This window comes from Antedon mediterranea, chromosome 5, assembly GCF_964355755.1.
Source record: "Antedon mediterranea chromosome 5, ecAntMedi1.1, whole genome shotgun sequence".
In the NCBI taxonomy this organism is placed as follows: domain Eukaryota; kingdom Metazoa; phylum Echinodermata; class Crinoidea; order Comatulida; family Antedonidae; genus Antedon; species Antedon mediterranea.
This window is the reverse complement of record NC_092674.1, coordinates 27,337,483-27,347,719: the sequence shown is the minus strand read 5'-3', so window position 1 is coordinate 27,347,719 and position 10,237 is coordinate 27,337,483. Positions and strand designations below refer to the sequence as shown.

The 10,237-nt window shown below is 35.9% G+C and overlaps 2 protein-coding genes across 2 annotated transcripts; one reads left to right on the top strand and one right to left on the bottom strand.

Moving 5' to 3' along the window:
- The first annotated feature begins 763 nt into the window (after positions 1 to 763).
- Positions 764 to 4,783, top strand: LOC140049325 (NTF2-related export protein 2-like). Its single transcript, XM_072094194.1, has 3 exons — positions 764 to 802; positions 3,597 to 3,828; positions 4,053 to 4,783. The coding sequence occupies exons 1-3, from the start codon at positions 785 to 787 to the stop codon at positions 4,214 to 4,216; spliced, it is 414 nt and encodes a 137-aa protein (XP_071950295.1). The 5' UTR covers positions 764 to 784; the 3' UTR covers positions 4,217 to 4,783.
- A 162-nt stretch (positions 4,784 to 4,945) lies between these two features.
- LOC140049321 (protein SGT1 homolog) lies at positions 4,946 to 9,964 on the bottom strand. The gene is made up of 11 exons (XM_072094191.1): positions 9,859 to 9,964; positions 9,265 to 9,313; positions 8,957 to 9,047; positions 8,748 to 8,817; positions 8,514 to 8,656; positions 8,183 to 8,211; positions 7,956 to 8,047; positions 7,746 to 7,842; positions 7,062 to 7,169; positions 6,098 to 6,349; positions 4,946 to 5,651 (listed from the first exon to the last, which is right to left on the bottom strand). Exons 1-11 carry the CDS (start codon positions 9,873 to 9,875, stop codon positions 5,550 to 5,552), a joined length of 1,050 nt encoding a protein of 349 aa, XP_071950292.1. The 5' UTR covers positions 9,876 to 9,964; the 3' UTR covers positions 4,946 to 5,549.
- Positions 9,965 to 10,237: the final 273 nt, after the last annotated feature.

Genomic DNA, 10,237 nt, shown 5'->3' with positions numbered 1-10,237 from the left:
TTTTTACAACCAAATAATCTACAATTATATTGCAATATTTACCAAACTAGCACCAAATCCAAAATAATAAAGCTACTAATAACATATTTTGGTATATTAACTGGTTTAAAAACGGATTGCACATAGTGATTTTGAAGGATTGAAATTACTCACACACGGCCTGTACTAAACATACGAATCCAAGATGGAGTCTGCTTAGAATATATCCCCAGCTTTGAACGGATATTGAATCCGTCCCACAAGCTGAACCAAGCTTAAACTTTCAGAAAAGATAGATTAATAACCTAATAACCAACCACTAAGTTTTTATAAAGGTTCCGTGCTGATGAGAAAAGTGCCGGATTCCCTACGAAACCAAACAAATAAATCATGTAGCCTACCTCAACGAACACCTCCATCTGCACTTTTTTCTTCAATAAGCTCTGTCGTCCTTTCCTGGGCTATTTATACCAAAATTTTGTGGCGGGAATAATCTTCCATATTAGGAGTAACAATTTCCAAATATAGAAAGATATAATTTAACCCGGATGGTGGAAATTGCAGCAGATTTGTAAGGGTATTCCCATGCAAAATGCTTGCCGCGAAGTGAAAAGCGAACCGGAAGTCACTATAACTTGGCGATGCTCAGTGACCTGCGCAGTTAAAAAACAGCGTTTTAACGGTTAAATGAGCACTTTGCTGCTCGACTGCAACTTGTATATTTTTAATAGAGCGACCTCTATTGTTATGAACAGATTTTTTATTATAGCGCCACTAACGCCGAGTTGTCACAGTTTTGCGAAACATGGCGGCTGCGGTTTCGGTTAGTATAAACTTTGCTTTTATTATTTACCATTTATATTTACATTTTGTGCAATATTCCTTATGAATGTTAAATAAACTTATCATTTTACGTTATTATTTTAAGTTAATGTGATTTAGAAATTGCTGAAGAAGTAAAAAGTGTTATCGGCACGCCAGGCCCACGCGTCTCGACGGCATGCATGCAGACAGTGTACTGTGTTTAGCGGCATATTATAACTATAGTGGCCTCCCTAGTGTAGGCCTAGTGGATGCTAGTCAAGTCGCCCCATCGCAAAGTCGCCCCATACAAAGTCGCCCCTTACACAGTCGCCCCATCGCAAAGTCGCCCCAAAACAAAGTCGCCCCGACACAGTCGCCCCATCGCAAAGTCGCCCCATCGCAAAGTCGCCCCAAAACGTTAAAAAATAGTTTACAAGTGCATAAAATGTCGCAATGATACACAAAATAACACGGAACGTGTAGGCATAAAAAGGGGAAGCCCCGCCATGTAGTCTCAGGTCACACAATCGGCACGCACCACCATCATCAGAGAGGAAGCCCCCGACTAATCACTCCGCGGTCGCACTAACTGCTAGCTTACCAGAGGGAAACCCCCGTAATTACTCCGCCGTTGTCGCGCTACAACGCACCATCTGAAGATGGGGAAACCCCGCCGGAGTTTTACGATGATATCAGTCGCGTTCGAAATCGGTCGCGTTTAAATTTGGTCGCGATAAAATGATGTTATACGATCTAGATTATTTTTACTTTGGTCGATGAATATGTATTATTATTATTAGGCCTATATTAATAATTTGTAAACATAGTTTAAGATTATAATATTATCCAGCATAATGTCATTTAACAGTACATAATTATTTAAATGTGAAATATTTTATAGGAAACGTAGGCTACGTCTGTCTCTTTTATTTTATATGCAACAAATTACGTAAAACAATTTATTTATAAACATTCAGTTTACTATTACATACATAATTACAATGAACAATTGATTAAGCCTGGAAAGGCAATTCCATCATTATATCCATTATAAAATTGCATCATATCACCACTATATGTCGTAAATGATGACGTGCGTGTGTGTATTCGTCGTACGTCCGTGTACGTATTATTCCGTGCCTCTTCACGGTCTTGTTTAATTTAAAATTAAATAAATACCCGATATGAGGATATTTATTAGGCATGATAATTAGAATGTTCTATGCCTAACCAAAAGGGTTGAAAAGAATTTCTTCAGTAAAATTATCATTGTGCTGTTGAATGAAAGGCGTCTCGCCATCTGAAACATTCTCTGAAACCAATCGGAGCTGCGCCGTCTTTCTGCTGACCGTCGGGGATTCCCCTTTTTACAAAACACGCACACGATACTGTACGATGGTTTTTCCATGGTCAAAATGTAGCGTTTTAATTTTACTACTGCATGTAAAACAATCATATCGGCGATGAAATCCTTTTTTTTTTTATTTCTTTATTTTGAAAAGTCATTATAAAATTAAGACACATGACTTGTCAATAAATGCAAAATGATCAATAAGTAGCCTATTGCTATAACACTCATTGTCTAACAACACTGTTATTGTTTTAACTACTGTAAATCTATAGGAAGGCCTAGGCTACTACACATTTATACATTTATTATAATAATATTATCCTAAAAAATTAGCTGGTATCCACGCGTAGGTTGAAGAAAGATTCGTAATTGTGGCTCTGGTAACTAATTTTAAAATCATATTAAATTAACATTTTCGAAACTATAAATCATGGATAATCTTTTTAGAACTTTCAAACAAGGGACTATTTTTTTAATGATTTTTAAAAAGCACATCACTCCATTAAAACCTGTAAAATAAAAATTAAAACACAAATTATGTATATAGGATAAACATTATACTGTATACGACATTAGCGCGACCAAAGTAACAACGCAATCGATATCAAACGCAACCAATATGATTAAAACCGTGGGCGACTTTGCGATGGGGCGACTTTGCGTTGGGGCGACTTTGCGATGGGGCGACTTTGCGTTGGGGCGACTTTGCGAGGGGGCGACTTTGCGATGGGGCGACTGTGCCGGGGCGACTTTGTTTTGGGGCGACTTTGCGATGGGGCGACTTTGTATTGGGCGACTTTTTATGGGGCGACTTTGCGATGGGGCGACTTGACTGGATCCCGGCATAGCTAGTATCGCGTGTTAGTCCTTAGTGTAGGCCTAGGCCCCTAGATTGAATTGGCGTTTTTATGCCGTATCAATCGATCTTAATAAATACGTAGGCCTACGCCTTATATGTAAGCTAACCATGATAAATGTTTTTCTTGACTTGATTGAATGTGATGATGCTTGAAAGCCTTGGTTTTGTTTGTTTGTTTTATCTTTATACTGGGTGACCTCTTCAGTCAAAGACTGATCTCCCAGAGGGCCCAGTTTGTGATCAGTGGCTGTGATGTACTAATACACCGGGGTAACCCCCTACTCGTCTCGAAAGATGTACTAGGTTCTTTAAAGTGCACACGAGCAAGTTGTGTACACTGGACCTACGGTTTATAGTCCTTATCCGAGAAGACTCGTTCTACCACCAGAACCATGGAGTGAGTGAGCCTTGAACCCTTGCCGATGTAATGGCTACGTGATTACGGTTCCACTGTCTTAACCGCTCGGCCACTCACTCACTCTTTGGCAATTGCATGTTGCTTGGTCCATATGGATGATGGGCCTGCCCTAGAGCATAACAAACTAAGAAGTATTGTACATCCATGACTAAAATATGACATCATCATTGTTATTATTTTCACAGACTTTCAAAGTAGCAGCAGATTCAGCGTGCCATACTGGAGAGGCATTCCATAAGTTGTACTACGAGACGTTTGACAAGAAAAGAAATAAAATTGATACCTTGTACCATGACACGGCCACAATGGTGTGGAACGGTCATCCCGTACGTGGTGCAAAGCAAATCACAGAGTTCTTAGAACACCTTCCAACAAGTGAAACAACGTTAGAAAACTTGGTGTGTCAACCAGTTATTGGTGTGTACATGTTTAAATGTTTTATTATGGTATTCAATTGACTGGTAGATCATGGAAAGAGCAAAGAATCCGAGGACCGATCCACATTATTGTTCAGAATTGTAAAATAAATTCTTTCCATGAATAAAAGTTGGGAAGAATATTTTTCTTATCTATATCAATACTTAATCAATATAGAATTTGTATATGTAATTACTGAAATCTTGTTATATTTTGTCTCCTAGATACATACACTGAAGGGCAGACTACCGTTTTAGTTACCATATATGGCAATGTCAAGTTTAATGGACACAAAGATAAATCATTCACGGCCAACTTCACACTGGCCAGACCAAACCAATCGAAAGTCTTTAAGATCATAAGCAATTATTTCCGTTATCAAGAATGAGGAAAGTTACTAAAATGTAAAAAGATGATTGAGAACATTGGATATTGGAAGATTCAAGCCTAGCCAGGGCACGTTTGAACGAACCTTTTGTGTGAAGTGTCCTTTTCAAAATAGAGACCATACCAGCAGCGGAAGTGATGGCCTAAGTAGCCTGTAGTTCATAATAATTTTCTCCCAAGACTTTTGTAGAGATACAAACCCTGTAAATATCATGGCTGAAAAAATGCTTAACCAACCATGTGCTCGTAGAAACTGAAGTGGTCCATGTGACCTTTGACATGCACACTGGACAATCAAAGTTTTTGGCAAAATCAACAGTGAACCATGTTTGTCAATTTTCACATCACATAATTAGTATTAAATTAAATGCAAAATGTCTTACACATAAAAATATGATCACTGTAATTTTTCATAGGATTACCCATGGCTTGAAACATACATATACTTGTACAGTATTGTAAATGATATAAAATGTGCACTTTTCCTGTTTTTATTACAGTAATAAATGTTTGGGTTGATTGTTTATTATTTGTAATAAAAAATAAGTGGTTTTGGAAATGTTTCTTTGTTGCATTGATTGCATTAGACATCTAGATATACATCTTCACAATCAGCTGGATTTTATCAATGAAGATTTCCCTTTTTTACAATGTTTTCTTCGCACAAGTTCTTAAATTTTGCTGATTAAATGTAAAATTGAACAAAATAAATAAAACAAGTAAAAATATATGGAGTATATTTTATCAAAAGTTTATTTCATTGTTTATCCATAGTACAGTAAAACTGTATGTTTTATGAAATTATTTTGATTAATTACTGAAAAATAAAGTTTACCAGAAAGGGTATGTTGAAGCCAACAAAGAACTTAGTCCTAAAATATACATTTGGCTTAAAGGCTTAATCTATAAAGTAAAATTTAAATAGCGACAGTTCAGATGTTACATCGCATTATGATTGGTCAAATTGGTCAAACTACTTGTGGTGTGCTTACGCCCTTTTGTTGCGTCCAAGGGGACCCACGCTTGAAATTGCTACTTAGATTTGTATCCTTCCATTTAAAGCATATCTGACTTAAAGAAACAGTAGATGCCAGAAAATAATAATTTTGGCGATGGACTGTAGAAAACCTCATCCCAAATTAAAAATTACAAAATATACACAAAACTAAGAAATAAGCTTGTCAAAATTATTAATTTATACAGTTTCTGAGAAATGTCTTATGTATATAGGAAACTCACTTTTGCTAGAACTTAATAATTTGAATCAAGTAATGAATATTCAATGGCCTACTGTATTTAAATTGAGTAATGAATATTCATTAGGCTATTATTAACTACCATTTCTTGTACTCCATCCCATCTGGTGACTTCATCTCTGTCTTTTTTTTCCCAATGTCCGACCAGTTTGTACTAAGTACTGTTCCACCAGATTCAGACTGAAAAGGTTTTAAAATAACGATGGTGAATAAATATATATAATTACAAAGAAATTAACTTAGACATGACATGTGGTTTTTGTATAATGATGTTATTGTATAAGGGCTAAAGGAGCAGTTTTGAATGCTATAACATTGACAGTAATAAGGACTACAGCATATTTATATAGTGCCATAACAGAGTATAGTCATATATATATATATATATATAAACACATTAGGCAATGAACATTAATTCGAAACCGCCCGGTGATATAATATAAATCCAAAGGCAAAATGACAATGCTGTGGGTATCAATGGCTGGATCTTAATGGAAATACAAAAAAAAAAGCGAAAAGCTAAATCAAAACGATAAGTAAAACAGCCAGAAAAGTTAGCAGAGCTTTCATGGCAACAATAGCCCTTCATCAGTGCAAGTGAATACAGAGTAAAAATAAATACATACATATGACTTGTTCATGGCGCGTCGGACTTCATCACTTCCATCAGCATAAATCTTCTGAAATAAGCTATTGACTGCTGCTTCTCCTTGTGGTTCATCATCTTTTTCAAAATCTTTCACCAATCTATCCCAATTCTTAGTCTGTTTATTTGAACTAGGATAATATTTAACAATATCTTTTTCTTTCTGAGGTTTGACTTCACCCTGTAAGGTGCTCCACCGTATTCCCTCTTCTTTTCTCATTTTCAACTCAATCTGATAAAACGATAATTTTAAGTTTTATAATGAAAGCATTCCTAAAAAATCGACTATTTTAAAACAGATCCCTGACCAACACATTTAGGTTGTGTCATTGCATGAGGTCGCCCAAAAGAAAAAGCTGCTTATGAACCTACCAGGTCTGCGTCCGGTCCAGGGCCGGCCTAAAGCCGATTTTCCACTAGGCGAATTTGTTCGCGCGAATCCAACGTTTCGAAGATAAAAAAAATCGCCTACTCGTTTTCCACTACATGAGCGAATAGCTGCGACGTTCATGTTCCTCGCGTGGTTGCTGAGCATTTCGATTCGCATGAGTGCTCATGAAAGCGTCATAGTTCATTTCCTGAGCTCCGATTGGTTGCGCAATATTTCGCTTCGCAAAAAGTAGAAACAATTCGAACTAGTAAATTTTGCTGAAGCGAAAAATCAAAGGAACTAGAATTCGTCGAAGAAGGGAGTATGACAGACAGAAACTTGAATACGCATGCGCATAGCATGACGCTTTCGATTCGCGCGAACAAATTCGCCTAGTGGAAAACCGGCTTAAAGCCTAGTCTAGACTACCAAACTAGTTTGACAAAAAAGTGTTAAGTGCTTCAATATGGTAGTATATCACACTGTTTGTCACATAAAGTTTGATAGTGTAGACATTGCTTGTGAAGTATTTACACTTGAGAGACGCCTAACAAAGACTGTACACCCCACTCACCTTGCTACCTAATACTTTGGTAACACACTTTGAAGGGACAATCTCATGAGCAAGATCAAGCTCAAGGCTGTAGTCAGTACCAGATGCCTGCTTCACTGTTGCACTAACCTGATGAAAAAAGCAAAGAAAATGTTAATACAGGTAGCTTACATTTAAGCTCTGTCTATACTATCAAACTTGTTTGACAAAAAAAGTGTGATGTGCCCAAATATGGTAGTGATATGATATCATCATGTCCATATATAGGCACATCACATTTTTTTTTGTCACATAAAGTTTGATAGTGTGGACAGGGCTTTACTTGTCATGACCCGTACAGTAGAACCCTTACTTTGAGACACCATGCTTTCCTATACAGACCAGACCAGAAGGTCTCCTTTTTAATATGGGTTTTTACTGTATATTGCATGTTTGTATGTTTCGTTGTTTTTTTCAAGTTATTCCTGAACCAAGCTTACTGACTCTTTAAGAAATCGACATATTCACAACATCCCAAAGTTCATTCAAACCAGTGGCTTAACGGCTATGAGCGCTCACTGGCTAACCCCAGGATCACAAGAGCTTAAGAGGCCCTAGAACATGAGCAGCCTCTTGGGTGTGCTTAACCAGGGCCTTTTCCCCCCTATGTTACGCCATTGATTCAAACCTTAAGTGTGTGTTTGTACCTTCATTTGTGTAACTTACTGTTTGGTCTGTATATGTGACATCTACATCATCTTTCTTTGTGTTCTTTATCAGCACATTGATGACAACATGTGTTTCAGTTTGATACCAATCGTATCTGCAAAATTGTGGTGAGTTGTCGATTAATATTCACAACAATTTTGTGATTTTTTTTCTCTTTGCAAATGCAGAAATGAGACCAAATGTGACATTTGAAATATGAATAATTACCTTTGTTTTTCTATTGGTGGCATTGGTATCTCTTTTGGTTCAGCAGTAACTGGCATTGGTTCCTCTGGTTCCTCGTCCTCTTTAGTGGTGTCCTATTCAAATTTAAGTTATTTATTATTAAAATTATCAATTATGAAAGTTATCAGTTATTAAAAGTTAGGACTATAAAAAGATACTGTATGTTAACATATTTTACCCAAAATAACATACATCCCTGTCCAAATTACCTTATCATCATCAAAATTATCACTTGGTTCTGTAAAGAGAAAACAATATAAATAAAGTAAGGCAGTTATAGTAGGTGGGTGGGGGAGGGGTGGTGAAAATATTTAGTTATTTTAGGTTTTTTTCTTAAATCATACTAAAGTTAGATGAGATGATGCCTCAATTTAAGTTGGCACTGTTTAATTAATGCAAACAGTTAAAACACTATTAATATTTATTTAATATCAAAGATACTTTTTACCCTGTTTTTTTGAGGAATTAAAGCTAAGAAGGACTAGTTATTAGGGTACATCAAAATAATGCAGCTCAAATTAGCGATGCAGCCCATCTCACCTTGGGGAGCAGGTGGTGGCGGTACCAGAGGATTTGTCTTCTTCAGCCATATTTTAACCTGGTTATCATTTGGTTCCAACGTCTCTGCCTCTTGGAACTCTTTCAAAGCCTCTACATAATTGTTCTGTTTAAACAGCGCTTCTCTAAATATTATAAAAAATATTTGTTACAGTATACATATCTCTTGAATTAATTAGTAGAAGGCATGAATAAATTCTGATACGCTACACTTACCCTAGTCTGAGGTGTCCTTTGTGGCTGTCTGGCTTTAGTTCTATGTACTTCCTAGCATCACTTTCAGCAGCTATAAAAAAAAAAACCATAAACCCTATTAAGTGACAGCTTATTTTTAGTATTGCATGTCTATTGAAATTAGTACAACAACTAAAAATGTATAATTATATATCAGTAACTAGGCCTATGTTTCATTCTTAACACTGTACCTTGATGGTCTTCCAGTTTCATGTAGGTTTGAGAACGTCTGAGGTAGAACTCGGCATTATCAGCATCGGCCTCAATGGCTTGATTGTAGTACTGAAAAGAGATAAAATCATTTATTATAATATTGTACACCTACTTTCGTTAATTCCACAACCACCATCAGATTTCTATAACACGTTTGTAACACTGTTTAATGTTAGTCTCTATATACTACTGTTGTTGTTTTGCAAAAATTGGGCACACCTCTGAACTGAATGTCATTATCCTGGAATTCATTTTTTTTTAAATAAGTTATAAACTATTTACTAACCTTAAGTGCATCATCAAACTGCTCATCCACGTAGCATTCATTCGCTTTACTAAACAAGAAAAACAATATTTTAATTAAATTAAACATTAGAAAAAATGACAACCCATATTTAATTTGATTACGCCTACTAGGTCTATCTATGTAGCCTTTTACTGTATAAGCTTACACTAAGCCAATAGTTAATAAATAATCTTTCTTTTTAAATATAATTCAATATGATTTGTTACTTGTAATTGTATTTATTTTAGTTCATTAGGCCTGAAATTATTCATCATTATTATCTGTTAGCATTTTGTTTGCATATTAAATCTATTAATAAAACAAGGTTCTATAAATAAGCTTAGGTTTTCCCAGTCTACTACCATTTTAGGCCTAGCCTTCCCAGGAAAGATCACTTCCTTTCTACACGAACCGATAAAATCATTGGCTAAAACCTCTCAGAGCAGGCGAGCTATGTAATCAATTCAAAGAAAGAACAACTTGTCGTTACGTTTGCGACTTGTTCATGTACATTTTACAAAGTCTAAAACCTACAGAAAATACATTTTTTTAAATATAATAATAATAAAACAGTAAGGCTAATTAGTTATATACCTGTAAAATTCTGCCATTACGGCATAAACCGTTGGTAACTGGCTTACGAAGCTTACCCCCTAAATCCTCACTTGGATACGATCTCGATGTGACTTTTTAAGTTTTTAGGCCTATCGCTCGAAATAAATTATCATCAGCCCGCCCTCTATATTCAAGAAGTTATTCGGAATTTTCCAGAACTTTTTTGCGGGATTTTCCGCATAAGCATTTTGGGAGGTAAAGAAAGAAAATTTAACTCTATAAATAATATAGCCTAGCTCCTGATCCCAAAACATTTATAAAGAGACTTTTACTTATGAATATTGAAACGTAGACCTCATGTGAAGCTTGTTAGGATTATAGGCCTACTACTTCAATCATGCGTGTAAAGTAACTAATT